The 15,831-nt window shown below is 34.6% G+C and overlaps 1 protein-coding gene across 1 annotated transcript; it reads left to right on the forward strand.

Annotated features, from left to right (window-relative positions):
* The first annotated feature begins 805 nt into the window (after nt 1-805).
* Nucleotides 806-13,651, forward strand: LOC128216776 (uncharacterized). The gene is made up of 16 exons (XM_052923440.1): nt 806-2,314; nt 5,274-5,324; nt 5,752-6,010; nt 6,129-6,263; nt 7,061-7,192; nt 7,592-7,936; nt 8,670-8,750; nt 9,592-9,762; nt 9,893-9,939; nt 10,106-10,217; nt 10,365-10,514; nt 10,618-10,707; nt 11,228-11,329; nt 11,436-11,525; nt 11,632-12,018; nt 12,349-13,651. Exons 1-16 carry the CDS (start codon nt 2,279-2,281, stop codon nt 12,591-12,593), a joined length of 2,433 nt encoding a protein of 810 aa, XP_052779400.1. The 5' UTR covers nt 806-2,278; the 3' UTR covers nt 12,594-13,651.
* Nucleotides 13,652-15,831: the final 2,180 nt, after the last annotated feature.

Below are 15,831 nucleotides of genomic sequence, written 5' to 3' on the forward strand. Positions count from 1 at the left end.
TTCTTGATTTTACATTCAACATCTTCTTTCTGTATGACTAATGACCAGGAGAATCATGAACCTACAACCATTTGCAACTATTGAGATAGGGAGCTATCAGGACAGAGACAGAGGACAATACAAGAATGGCCAACTGTTGCATTTATTGATGTCGTTTTCAAATATTGTTCAAAGTATGGCCTTGTGGGTTAAAACTCCCCTGAAAAAGAGGTGACAGGTTTTCTATATAGGGTATAATTACATCATTGAAAATCTTCTCTGAAACTGCAAATAACAGACCTTTGATATAAAATGATTTGATCAAATTAAAGAAGTATGTGTACTTTTGGTTAACATACGCCAACCACGTAAATTAATTTGTAAAGGTCTGATTTAACGACATTGAGATTTTCAAAAGAACTATGACTTTATCTGATTAAACGCTTTAGCCCCCCATCCCTCAACCCACACCTAACAAGACTTTTCAAATTTCCATTGCAGCTTGCAAGCAGTTTTAGTCTAAAGTTTAAGCTAGCCCATTAAACAGTGACCCCTTGTTATGTGAGCCGATTTGTTTAAAGCTTAGAACATGTTATCACCATTCCCCTAAATGAAGCCCTAGTCCATTAGTGCTTTCAGCACTTTGATTGTAAATAAAATGAATGTAGTGTACTTGAGTCTCTGTTCTCTTTTCTTAAACGTTGAACAATACAGCATTTATCAAGAGGCCTAAATATCGCCTGCTTGTTTACATCTGTACACAGACTGATAAACGGGCGATCTGAGCTACCTTGGTTTAACTCTTACCCCGCTATACAACTGGGAGAAATACTACGTACTGGCAGAAATGTTGATTTATGATTGGATGTTCATAAAATAAAACCTTTAAGTTTTTAAACTTACCAAAATTATGGATGGTTTTCTCTCGCTGTGAAAATAATTGTAATCTCGGGATATCCAGTATCGAGTTGGTCTCGCTAGTTTGAACGTTGAAACGGTTACACGGCAATACTCAGATATTGAGGTTTAAGGTTAACTGCTATATTGCGGTTTTAAAAAAAGACCACGTGGTAACAAATATTACAGCGAATTGTTAATCGCTATAATGGCGGACTATCGGAAAACACTATCGTCTGCTACCGGTATGACGGACGATGATATGTAAAACATAAACACATGGACTGTGGCGGTTCGAAGTCGTCTGCTTGGCTGACCGCCACCGACCGGTTAGATCCGGAAGCGTTACGCCGGAGCTACCGGATCAATAATGTTACGCCGGAGCGCGTTCAAAAATTCCCTCATTTTCTAATCGATCCAAGATGGCGGATTAATATAGACATATAGTAAAAAAAGTGGTCAGGATGAGCACATTAGACTACTGGTAAAGGTTCCCGAAGAATTATTCTTATGACAAAACACGATGCGTCAAAAACGGTCGCTGCCCAGATATGGCCATCACATAACAATCGGATACAACGACTTAAAACCGTCAAACTACCGTTATAAAGACAGAGACAAAGTGACAGATCATTCCAAACCAAGCTCCTACTGGGGACGACTCCTTGGTGTTACCAAGACAGCAATAAAGAATGTACTTTCTACCTAACATACATACGACTCAGAACTGCTTTAAACCTTCACCGTTAGTACACAGGCGCAGACTGATCAGTTTGAGCATTGCCAACAAAGAGTTTATCAACGATATCATCGGTAGAAATTGGAATAGCGTGACATGTCACTCAGGAACACCGTTTGAAACTTGAGTATGTGACATCATTTAAGAATACCGGAAGAGCGGCACCAATCATGATCGTCCAGGACTTTTTCACACCAGATTGCAGTATAACCCTAAAGTGGTGGACGAACCCCTTACCATATATGATGGGTACACGATGGTGACGCGCCTATACACAACTAAGGATACTATCACATGGCTTAAAGTGAAACTACATACTGGAAGTATTAAACGCGGGGTTATGACATTACATGGACATATTCTTTAATCATTCCGTGGCTTGGAGAATGTCGGGAATTTTGCGCGACGTGACGTAAATTTCCACTGCCTTCGTTTTGTTTACTTTAAAGTTTAAACTAATCACACTGAATTGTAATATACCGGAGTATAGATTATGCGATCTGTTTAATTTTACTTACAGGTTTATATTCACAAATGCGCATTCATCCGTTAAGATATGTAAAATGCGGGGAAGTCCCCACAGTATCCTCTGTCATAAATTTAAACCAAACAAATAGACTTGGACTATTTTTACAAGTTGGTATATTTATTTAAATCACAGTGATGTTTTCGAAAAAGCCTTGGTCTAGGACAAAAAGGGTAAGTAGCGTCTAATACTATATATTAGTTTGGTTGCCCGGTAAGCGCAGTGGTTAGCGCACTCGCTTTTCACCTAGGCGACCCGGGTCTGGGCGCATGTGGGTTTCCTCCGGATACTCAGGTTTCCCCCACAACACAAAACCACAGTCTCTCGCTGGAAATCATGCCAACAAGAGTGATTAATATAATGTTGTTATAACTTGTTTCACAATCGTTGTAAAATAAATAAGTTTAAACTAAACTAGTAGTATACATGTACTAGTATATGATTATTATTTGTTTAAAAATGCACAAACTTCACGTTATAGTACAATTTTCAAAACTGGACAGATAACAGGAATCTTCTTAAACGATTTAACAACCAAATTTAAGTCGTACTAAGCAAAAAGAAAAACGTTCGGATATCTGATTAGATTGTTATTATTATTACTAGTAATTTTCTTTGCTGCATTACATATTTAGTGAAACGAGACCAGAACTGGATTTTTCATATTTATCAAACCAATACTATTTATGTTTTCTATTTCTTTCATAAACTGTGCGTGTGTTTTAATTAAAAACATTGTTTTTTAAAACGCCGCTTTTTATATTTTACATGTTAATAGTACGGCCCCATTAGCAATTAAACATCATCTAAGTTATGCCAATTTTATCCAACCCTATTTACTGTACGCTTGTTCTGACGTTTTGAATTGTGTACAATATAGAGACAATATAGATACAGTTTGATTAAGCTCACAACTGATTAACTATTATTACACTAGACTTGCACAAATACGTAATTGTACTAATTAACCAGGTTAATTAAACCTGATTGTTAGAATCAGTTGTCGTTGTTCGGGCGGACGGGTGGCTAGGCGGTCGGGCGGGCTTCGGGCGGCGCTAAATTCACCTATGAAACTAAATATCATTTGTTAGGATGACATATCTTTATCCATCTCTGAATATAGGAAGAAATTAAGGACAATTTTCATGGGATTCCGTTTTGGAACCCTATGGTCAAGGACAATGTCACTGTTACTAAAAATAGGAAAACGGTTGAAATCGAATTACTTTAGTTAGGGTTGACATATATTGCCAAACTTCATATACAAGAAGAGTTTATGATTATTATAATGCGTTTTGGGCCCTTGAGGTTAAAGTCAAGGTCACTGTTACTTATAATAGAAAACCGCTGAAACTGAATCACTTTAGTTTTGGTTGACAAATCTTGTTATATTTTGACCAGGTTTTCACAAGTGAAATAGTAAAACCCTGTGATTAGAATGACGTCGTTGTTCCGGCGGGCCAGCTGGAGGTGGCGTCAAACCCATCTATGGCATCGAGCACTTTTAGCTAGGTTTGACATATCATAACCAACATTTATATGTAAAAAGTATTTATGGAGACCTTCCATGAATTGGAGTTCGGTGCCCTAGGATGAAGGTGAAGATCACTGTTAGTAAAAACAGAAAACAGAATGGTTGGTACTGAATTATTTCAGTTAGGGGTGACTTATTGCGTCCAAACTTAGAATATCGGAAGCGTTTCTAGAGATCTTTCATTTGATTGTGGTTGGGGCTCCGAGAGTCATGGTCAAGGTCAAGGTCACTGTTACAAAAAATAAAAAATGTTTAGAAGTGTGACCAATGTTATCTAGGAGGAGCATATGTATGGTTTTCATGGAAATTCATTAGGGTTGAGGCCAAACCCAAAAATCCAAATTGAAACTGAATCTCACAACGAAGGCTGGGTTTCTTCTGTTATTGAAAACCGGGTATTGTCGCATTGCGGCGATTCTTGTTATGCAATCAACTATATCAGGTTATTATGGTAATTACGAAATTTGATTTTCTTTTTGAAACCAGGAAGTTCATATCAAAATTCAATGTATTTTCAAAATATTTCTATTCTGTTTGAAAACAAATTGTAAAGTGTGTAAACGACTTTGTATATTGAAGATCATTTTAAGGTTATATATAAAAGTAGGGACGACCAAACATTTCTTTTGTTAAATTTATCGTGAGAGTAAATATTAAATTTCACAGGATCAATATAATGTTTTTCTCTAAATGAGTTGGCACGCTTTATAATGAATAGCCCAATGTTCAAAAGATATATTTTCATTACAGTTCCATTTAAAATCAGCTTGGAACTCAACGCGAAAGTCAGTCGACATTATAACTAAGGTTTTTATGCGAAAATAAGGAATGTTTCGACTTTGGTCGTTTTTTGCTCAAGTGCACGAGTAAAGCAGTCAATAAAAGGTTAAACTAGACTACTTCATCCAAAATACTTGAATGCGTGTAATGTTGACTAAAGAGATAAATGTATTATGCTTATTCAAGAGTATGTTTGCATCCTGAACAGCTATTAAATTTTGATGATCTACAAAAGCATTCACATATTGACATGTTGACTCATTCGGCTGCAAAGAAAAAAAAGTAGCATAAATCATATCGAATGCCGTTATGTCGCGGTTTATATGACATTTACTGCATATCGAGAGACCTCAACCGTATTCAAAATAATTTATATTCTTATCGGTATCTTCTTTACTTTATTCCTAAATACTTCAGTGAGTCAACTCGCCAATTTATTTTATTGGCCAAAATACTCAAACCATACTTTTAAACAGGGTTGCCCAAACCCGGTCGGATACATTCTTTCTTGAGGTTCATGTCAAAAGGTACCAAACGACATTAAAATGTAGAAGGCTTTTGTCCCAACAGGCATTTACCCAACGAGTTATACCTAAGCATGCTTTAAGCTAATGGCTAGTACATGTATCTTAACCTACGCTTATTTGTGAAGACAAATAGATTTGTACGTAAAAATTGTCGAAATAATTGCAGAAATCAGAACTAGCTGTTAAATACAGTCCCTAAGAAACATACTGCCAGTTGATCTTTATAGAGCTTTACATGAACTTTTAAAGTTTTAAATTAAGAAAACCTTAAACTTATTGGTGTGATTGCAGAACAAGCGTGAAAACTCATTTAGAAGGAAAGATGTCCTGTTATCAAAAGAGGTAAGCATGCATTTAATCATTATATAATTTTGTTTATAATTATGTCCAAATAAACAGTTTTGGAAGGGAGGTTAGCTAAATTTAGCTATGTTCCAATAATATATACAGTGTACTCTTTTTAAAACATTGTTTTGACTCGTGTACTTGGCGTTACTTAACGGGGTCTAAATTGTTAACGCTAATCTTCTTACGACAATTGTCTCAGGCTGGCTGAGAACATGAAGGATTGCAGCTGCCAACCCATAACTGAGATGTCGTGATCGGTATCAAGAAATTGCACGAACCTGCCTGAAAATCAAGCTGTGATACATGTTCACGAAATTCTAAATTTTTCAAAAATTCTTCATTTGACTAGGCGGTTGGCAGAAATTGCATGTTTGGTACATTATGTAGGGTATATTGACTTTGGCATGTCATCTATTTAAAGAATCTATACTGGGATGATATGCACAAGCGCGAATACAGGGATTCAGAATTTTCCTGCAATCACGTGAACCCAACTGTTGAAGATGAGGACACCGTTTGGAAGGTTCGAGGATGTCAGGGCGAGTCAAGTCAATATCTAGAACCCCTGTGCCAAGCAATGATTATGAAGGAAACTGTGATTTGTGGTCCGGAGATAAAGGTTCGCCCTCTTCCACCTTTACCACAAGCTACACCCACCAGCTCTATCTACAATTATGTCGGTATGAACGTTTTGGAAATTTTCAACAATTGAATTGACTTGTATGAGCATATTTGATAATTGATGTTATGGACATATTATGATTTGCTTAAAACTAGATAATTAAATGTATATTTTAGATAAAGAATTTTGGTCAGACGAGCATAGAGATTCAAATGAGAGAAACCATTATGAAGAAAGGCTTCAATTCTTTAAAGAAATGATTATTTCAAACGTTGATGTAAGACAAGTCCTCCCACATCTCACGTTTGTAGGTAAGTCGGACTTGTTTTTCCTTCTCACTTTTACACCATTCACAAAAATGTGTTGAAGCTGCACTCTCACAGATTTAACATCTTAACAACTGTTCTTATTTTTTTTCTTGGAGAGAGCAAAATTTTGCATAAATATCTGCAAACCAATGATATAAGATTGCTGACAGAAAATAAGATGGTAGATTTTCATAATTCCGTTCAAAAATTAATGCTTTATGGCTTAAACTAACGGTTTTAAGAAAAATGCATAATACATCTTTTTTTTGTACTTAAATATTCAAATCTGCGATCTGCTTTTTTGTCAGCAGTCTTAACTGGTTTCTATGAATTTTCGAAAAAATTGGCTCGTTCCAAGACAAAAAAAGTTGTCAAAACGTTCAATGGGTGAGAGTGCAGCTTTAAGAGTGGGACTTAGTTATTTCAACTAGGAGGACTGTCCTTCCTTTATATATCCATAGTCTCGAACCAGAAAACATCAGACACCAGAACAGATTTCTTCCCAGTTAACAGACTTGAACGGAAGTCGAACCGGCTGTCTTTTTCCAGCAAAGAAGCTGTCTCGACATCATTTACAGTAAATGCACTTTTTCTTCTTTACTGAGGAAATTGGTGAAGTAATTTTTACTGAGAAAATTGCGAAGTGTTTTGGGAGACTTCTTTCTATCGAATTTTCTGCCGAAACATTTGCGTTCGGTGTCAAATATTATTTAAACAACTTATGTTTAAACTAACACGAAGTCAAAACGATGATAACGCTTACTCATCACTTAATGCATTTACTGTTATTTTTATTCCAGAATATCCACAAAAGTACAGAAACATTGCAGACAGAAGTAAACGAGACGCAATGATTTTACTCGTTAACGAGATCGAAAAAAGCGAAGAACTTGGTCGATGGAAGCAGTTTGTCGAGGCGTTGGAACGATGTGGTATGATTGATCTAATCTTCCTGCCATTTTGTGTTTTCATCTTTGCTCAGCGAAAACGTATAAAAATGCTACAACGTCGAAATTCGAGAGGGCATCAAGTGCGATACCCCGCAAAATCGAGAGCAAAATACAAAGTATTAATGCATTGGCTTTTGCCCGTAGAGAAGGTGGCCTTTTGCATTTTCGCAGCGAAAATCAGATAAAATTAATCTTTAACAATTTCATCTTCAACAAGTTACATTGCGATGTGTGACTTATGCTAGAAAGAACATTAAATGCTAACATTGGACTCGTTTTCGACCCGCAATCGGACGTTTGTTCATTATTGACGTTTTCTTATTTTATTTACTTTCTGAAATAAACACTATTTCACGTAGCGCTTTCTTTTTATTTTTTCAGGCTATGAATATATCTCCCGATGCTTAAAAGGTCATTCAGTAATTGATAATAGTTACCAAAAGAAGTTCTTAGAAATAATGAGCGTTACAGTACGAAAACAAATTGTTCCAACGGAGTTGACAGCGTATCTTTGGAATGCTGATGTTATAAACGACGAGGACAAGCAGCGCATTGAATGTCAACAAACATTGCAAGGTGAAATTGCAGCAGCGGATTTGTTATTAGAAATCCTACCAACAAAAAATGATAATTGGTACAAACTTTTTATTGATGCTCTTCGGCATGCCGAAATGATTGATGTGGCAAATTTGTTAGATCTTCCTGAACTACGTGAAGGAAAAAAAGGTATGAATGATTGTTTATGCTGTCTGTGATGTAGCAGTCATGATATTCAAACCGGCTTTAATGTGTAACTCATGTGTTCTAAAATTTTATCACGTTTATCGTCGTTGAATGGCATTCAAGTGTGTTTAAGTGACGTTCATTGTATTCGTTCTGCATTAACCAGTTTCTTCTCCTATGGCACACTTGTTAGATACACTTCCCCAATTCAACTGGCCAAACAAAATATAGTGACAATGGCATAATGGAAATAGACAGCATAACATGTATTCAGGAAACAATACGGGTAGTTTAAAGCCTTATTTAGCTCAAGGGAGAATGCAGTATATTGCTCAATCGGTGAATAATTATTCGATCACTCTTGTAAAAAAAAAATTATTTGCATACTTTGAATTGATATGTTATTATCAGACTTGAAAAGAGTGAGATATAGGAATGCATGACCTCAAACTGTTGAAGGAGAAGGATTTCTGGTATAATTCTTTAAACTCTCGAGATTTGGGCGTAAATTTGTTTTCAATTGAACGCAGGTATGGTTGATACCATTTAGTTGCTCCGTCCTGCTCTAACTCAATTCATGAAAACTTCTTGGATAAGCGATAAAACTCATTTTAATACTTTAAAAAAATAAGAACATGAATGAAAGCATTGAACCTAATTGCATTTTTGAACTTAAAAGGAAGAGATAAATTGACCCTACTTAACATATCAATTAGTGTCTTCCTTTCATCTACAGTGCCAAAGATAATTTCCACGAGAACTGACGCGGAATATTCACCAGCCAACTCCATGCAAGAAGTCACAGAAAGGATAAAATGTGACCCTTTAAATGTTTTTTTTTGTTCATGTATAACATTTTAATGTAAAACAATGTTCGTGTGTTAGATGCGTGGATATGTACACCAACATATACTTTATTATTACCCGATGCCCTATATAAATGTACTTTACTATTTTCGACTGTTTTACAAATAGTAATGTACATTACAATGTTTTAAACTGTTGACCGGTAAACAGTATAAACTGTTACCCGTGCGTGAGGCTACGTTATAGGTACATCATGGGATTTACCGAGATTCTAAAAATAAACTGCATATCGTTTAAACTTGTGAATGTCTGGTATTGGTTTTGTAATTTTAATTGGTTCACGGAAATTATCGAAGAAATTTCAAGCGCTCAATCGTCTATATGACTATAATCATTACAAGACATAAACAAATCAGAATGAGACGTTTGCAAACACTGTCGCGATTTGAAGATGTTTCCGATATTGATCTCAACAATTTGCTGGAAAATAGAGACTCGTTAGGCAAGAAGAATGTTATAAAAATATGGGCATAACAGTAAAAACAGTGTAACAGTAAAAACGTTGTCCCTTGGTGTCGGGGATAACATTCAGAACTCATCCCCTTCGCCTCGGGACAACAGTTTTGATTGTGACATACATACCTATGCATCAACTGTATACTATTCTAGAAAAAATAACATTGAACATATATATCGTCGACTGGTGTAAGGATAACGACAAAATGCATGTTAAATCACATTCTATATTTAGTAAGTCCAAGTAGAAAATGCATAATAATGAATATTGTTAATAGATGAAATGATAACAAAATGTTTTGAGCATATATTATCTTCAACATCACATTATTTAGTTAAAACGATTCCCGATAGCGACAACACCGTTTTCAAAAGCACATCATTGGATGATGTAAATGAACAAAATACGAATATGAACTATCAGAATAAAGATTCGTCAAACATGGACACAATGGAAAACGAAACGTGCACATGGTCTTCCTGGTCTTCTACGAAATCAGTACCAGGTGAGGGATGTTAGATATTAAATCCATGAAACACTTTGTTACTTTTGTTCCGTTTTCGTTATATAGCAATCAAATTGTAAAATAACTAAAATATATCTAAAACCATTAAATTGGTAATTTTATATTCCAGAAATTCCTTTTTTCGTTGTCGCCCTGCATTCACGGCCAAAGAAAAGGGTATGCTATTGTTATTGGATTACTTGTTTAATTATTGTACACAATCTGTAATATGGGTAAATAAACGACATATATATAAGATCGAAAACATTAAAATTCAACAACTGTAATTAAAAAAAGACAAAAGATATCACCTATACAGATTTAAGGCAGTGTTTCATGACAGGAAATGGAATTGTCGATATCTGAAGGGGATTGCCTGAAAGTGGTGGAAGATTACGGGGATTTTTACGGTGTGCAGGTTGAAGGCAGAACTTGGCTTATTCCAAGGGACTCTGGTAAAAAAAATGATGGTTTCATGCTTGTTTCTCGACCGCCGTGTGTTAATGTGAAAAAGGTTCAAATTCATAAAACAAATATCACCTTAAACATTTGTGTTATTTAAAGATAATTCTCATGATTCTTATCCATGACTTTATTTTCAGCAAAAGTATTCGATAAGGTACCAATTCCGTTGCCGCGTGAATGCGCGGAATCTGCTGATGAAACGTATTCACCTCCTCCTCCACTTCCAGAAAGGAATTCTCCTTCAATTCCAGAAAGGAATTCTCCTTCACTTCCAGAAAGGACACCAGGTAGTCATCAACAACGCGAGAGCTAATTTGTGTTATTTGCTTCTCAGTGCATGCGTTCTGTTTTTATTTTCTGTAATGATATAAACAACTATTCATTTTCTAGTGGATGCTTTCAAGATTAATGATACAACAGAAGCCGCAACGTATAGTGATGATAAACGTTACGAAGAAGTTGAATCACACCATCTACGAGGTACAGTTTTCTCTTTTTCTGAGCACTTTTTTCTGATTTTTTTTATCAATTTATTCTTAAACTGTAACTTCATGAAGTTTTTATCAACCAAAAATAATCCAACTACATATTTTATCTTCACATTTTTTTGTTGGCATCATTTAAATGGTTTGAAATATTTGGCTAGGTTTCATTCTTAGTTCAAGTCCATTTATTTGGACACAGTTATCAATTTTCCCCCAATTTCGATGCAATTGAAAGAAATCTCATGAAGTCATTTGCCGTAAAAACCATCCGCAACCCTATTTCGCGCCACAAATACTGTCGTTAAAAAACAGAAGGTTCTCGTGCACGCAGAATCTTTTAAGGGATGCCATTCAATTCAGACAAAATAAATAGCCAAAATCGTATATTGCTTTTTTTTCTTCTCCGCCGCATGTAAGTGTGAATAAAGTTCAAATTCATAAAACAAATATCATCTTAAACATTTGTTTTATTTAAAAATAATTCTCATGAGTCTTATTCATAACTTTATTTTCAGCAAAAGTATTCGATACGGTACCAACTCCGTTGCCGGGTGAGTGGGCGGAATCTGCTGATGAAACGTATAAAGTTCCTCCTCCACTTCGTGAAAGGGCACCAGGTAGTCATCAACAACGCGAGACATAATTTGTGTTATTTGCTTCTAAGTGCATGCGTTCTGTTTTTATTTTCTGTAATGATATATACAACTTTATATTATGTTCTAGTGGACGCTTTAAAGCTTAATGATACAACAGTCGCCGCAACGGATTGTATTGATAAACGTTACGAAGAAGTTGAATCACCCGATCTACGAGGTACAGTTTTCTCTTTTTCCAAGTACTTCGAATATACATTGATAAATTAATTGTAGTTTCAGTCCAAAATGATTCGGTTTACCTTCTGGTCTGTTGAATGTTTCAGATACTGTCGACGAAGAAGTTTGTACTCAAGGATCATTAAACGAATTACTAGATTGCCCCCCATTTGTCAATGCATTTAAGAAGACAGAGGATTCAAGGGAAAACAATGTCAGAAATGCGAAATGTACACGCCAATTAAGTTCTTTCCATTTATTAAAAGATAGCTCAACCCTTGATGACGTTATTGATGCAGATTGGAAAACTTTAAAGGAAGAACAAGATCGGTTGTTTAAAGCTGAAAGACTAGTTAAGGAAGAACTAGAACGATTAAAGGCCCTTGTTAATATAAAAAACAATATAAATGAACTCCAATGTCAAAAGTTGAAAGTTGCAAAAGATTTCGCATCTGCAGGAGAAAGATTTAAACTGCATCGCGAGAGCATTAAAGGTACTGATTTAATTACGTTAGATATTCATTAAAGTATATACATTTATTTGAATTACAGCTTAACAAAAGAGTAAACAGATGTTGGATTGAGACAGTAACACAAACTTATATGAAGGTCATGGTGCATCATGTGATGCAAATGTATCTTTGTGGATTTTCTTTTTAGTAAAATATATGTTTTAATGTTCTCCTAAAAGCACAAAGTCTTCATATATAAACTGTTTTCTTTATTTACATGGTTATCGTTATTGGTGCTGACCCTTGTACACAACCATTTGAATATGACATGTGTTAATGTGATAATATTCTAAATCATCATTATATTCACAGGTGTACAGGGAGGTAATTTCGATCACTTTGAACCAGAATCAGAATATTCATCGGAAGGGTTATATTCTGCTCAACACATGTTAAGAAATCGAACGGAAAAGACATCTAGAGACCTGCCACTTCAATTCGAAATGTACAGAGCACGCTCAACAGGTAGAAAGTCATGGCGGAGTAGGGCTTCGTCCTTCAAAGATTCCGCTATCTACGAATGCACTAACCTAGCAGCAGTTGAGGAAGATACATAAAAGAATCGAATATATGTCTGAAAGATATAAGACATTTGACCTCTTAAAAATAGATTACATCTTTCGCCGAGTTTATGGGAAAGTTTCCATCAAGAATAGACAAGGTGCTCCTCTCATCATTGTGAGCAACATCTATGACCTTGTGAAGTATGGCTACAAGCCATCTGAGTGATCTTAGTCCTAACATGTCTTTTGCCTTAGAGCTAAGCTGAAATTGACATTGCTACACATTTAATATTTGTCATAAATATCTGAAAATGTCTTAGTTTTACTGAAACAAAAATCAATGTCAATATTATAAATTCATCTTTTTTTAATGTGTATGTATTTATTAACATTTCTTTATCTATATCTCCTTGTTTGAAATACAGTCATATTTAAATCAGAACCCTTGGTTCACATTTACAAACATCTCCACTGTGTCTTAAAAAGCTTGTGTCCTTGTTTGAAATTCATCACATTTGAAGCATTAGCCTTGATTTACATGTACATGGATGCATGTATAGCTTCCTCATTTTCATTTCATTATTTAAAAAAAAAGATCATATGTAATCATCACCCTTGAGTCACATATACACACTGTACATGACTATCTTCCCTTGTTTATATTTCCTTGTTAGAAATATATCCTTTTTTACTAAATACACTTTTTTTCAGATATACATACATGCATATCTTGTCTTATCTAGATTTCCTTGTCTAAGATACTGTATACCATGAGTAATATGTTGCCTTGATTCAAACAGTAATACATGTATCATCTTGTCTTATCAAAATTTCATTGACTAAGATATACCATACATAATCAATATCCTCGTTTCTCATACAAATACATGTATATTCTTTTTTTACCGTACATGTAAATTTTGCCTTATTTATATTTCCATCGGCTTGTTAGAAAGGTACCAACTTTGAATAAGTACTCCTGACTCACATACAAATACATGAAGGCATACATGTAAACGTTGTTTTATCCATAGTGCATTGCCTAAGTTAAAAACCATTCATAAATAGTATCTTTGAAAAAAATGTGACCCACAAATAAATACATTTCATTATATTATCTTGTTTTATCTATATCGCCTAGTCCGTCATTGAAGTACACAATAGTTAAATCAGTACAGCTTGTTTCAAATAACATGTTTATAGCAATATCATATATCATCTATGTAATACATGTATTATCTTGTTTAATCCATAGTTCTTTGTAATATAGGTACATCATATCTGAATCAGTACGGCATGTTTAACATATACATATTTTATCCACATTTCCTTGTTTGAAATACATGTACATCACATTTGGATCAGTAAAGGCTTGTCTCACATATGTATACACGTCTATAGCAAGATATACCATTCCATGTAGTTAACCTCTTAGAGGCATGTGCCTACATGTCCATCTAATCTCTGAAACTTGTCTCATTGATGACAAAACAGTCCTGTTTTAGTATAGAAAATTTTTGGTTACTGTAAATAATGAATCTTGAACATATGATTTTTTTTTATCTCAATTTCATTTAAGACATTTAAATTGAGTAATACTTTTATCATAGTACTAGCATTATCAAGATTGAATCCTACTTGTTATATTTACTTCTTGTTATTCATTTTAATATTTGCTAGTGTCTGTTTTCAATATAGATGTATACGGTATATCTATCTAAATAATACTACTTTAAATGTTTATTTTTAAGTATGTAAGTATTCTCTGTACCTATACCTAACGATATCAGTTTTCTGAGATCAGTATATACTGTGAGTCTTTATCTTAAGATTATGTTACGTTCTTCACCCTTTACAATGCGCCTCAAATCTCAAGACTTCATTTCCTCTCTAAAGTGATTTATTGTACATTTTTAAAAGTGATCTCTTACCACATTGTAAGTAGAAATACCTCAAATTAAAGAGCATGTCTATGATTATCGGATAAATTATAAACTGAAATAGTCAACACTTATACTAGACATTTAAACAACAAGAACACTAAGCTTTTTCTTAGGAAATATTCCAATCAATTTAGTGATTACTATTAAAATACCCCATGATTGCAACCCTCAATAGTTGTAATGATATCAGGATATACATATATAAGCCATTGAGATAAAAAAATTACATTTAAATTTTGTGAAATGTTACTCTAATTATCTCCAGTTTTAATTTGATTTATTCTTAGATTTAAAGACAGCTGATTGTAAATTCAACACCCCATCAACTTGTTGATCTCTTTCTATCGAGAAACCTTTTACCCCCTATAATAACACATCACTACTCTTTCCCCACCCCTGTGTTCTTCCTTAGAACCCTTCTTAGTATGTTATTAATCCTCTCTGGCGACATTCACGAAAATCCATGCAAACCTTCCTTATATCTATAACAATGCAGACACTGCCTTATTATCTAATATCGTTATCACTCCACATGAAGAGTCAGACGCTCTTCATATTCTTCTGTAAGGTAAAGCCTTTGGACAAGATCTTGTAAACGGTGCAATTCTTAATGAAGTTTCCAAAGAGCTTTCAACCCCTTTAGCAGGACTGTTCACTCATTCGATGCAGCATAGTAAGGTCTCTTGACAATGTAGACTCGCACAATTTTTATGCAATCTTTAAGAAAAATAACCACAAGGATGTTGGAAACTACAGACCTATATCTCTGCTAAGTATCATCAGTATAGTTCTAGAAATAATTATCCATAAACACGTATTTACCTTTATTTGGCAAAACAATACTATTACGTAATTTAAAAAAATAAACACAATCAGGATTCAACGGTTGGGTAGCAACAAAGTTTTTGGAAGAAATACACAATTATAAGCAAAAACCCTACCTGAGTGGCTCCATTTGTATCAATTACCGGTGAAATGATGTTTACCTATGTGCCATTGCGGCAAGAGCGGAGAGTGACTACAATATTTCCAGTACACACGTAACACAGCACGTTTTAGTTTGTAGATTATAAGTTGCAAATAAATGTATGTCATGCATTATCACATATTGGGGATTAAATGCCACCCAAAAGAAATAAAGGACAAACACTATTACAAACAACTTTTTTTTAACTCAGACACTCGTTTCCTTCCATCCGGATAGAGAGAATATTCGGATAAAAAATTAAATTTCACATTACGTCGATACAAACAATACACAGTCTTTCTAAACACGTTTAAACCATGATTTAATATCTACGATGTGCTCCTCCGATGCCTTTGTTTTTAAATCAGTTGGAAAAGCAAGT

The sequence above is a fragment of the Mya arenaria genome, chromosome 14 (genome assembly GCF_026914265.1).
Source record: "Mya arenaria isolate MELC-2E11 chromosome 14, ASM2691426v1".
NCBI classification, from domain to species: Eukaryota; Metazoa; Mollusca; class Bivalvia; order Myida; family Myidae; genus Mya; species Mya arenaria.

Coding starts and splice junctions, on each gene's coding strand:
- LOC128216776 (XM_052923440.1), top strand. CDS start 2,279: ATGTTTTCGAAAAAGCCTTGGTCTAGGACAAAAAGG. Junction 7,937..8,669: donor ACTACGTGAAGGAAAAAAAG/GTATGAATGATT, acceptor TTTCATCTACAG/TGCCAAAGATAATTTCCACG. Junction 10,515..10,617: donor ACTTCCAGAAAGGACACCAG/GTAGTCATCAAC, acceptor TTCATTTTCTAG/TGGATGCTTTCAAGATTAAT.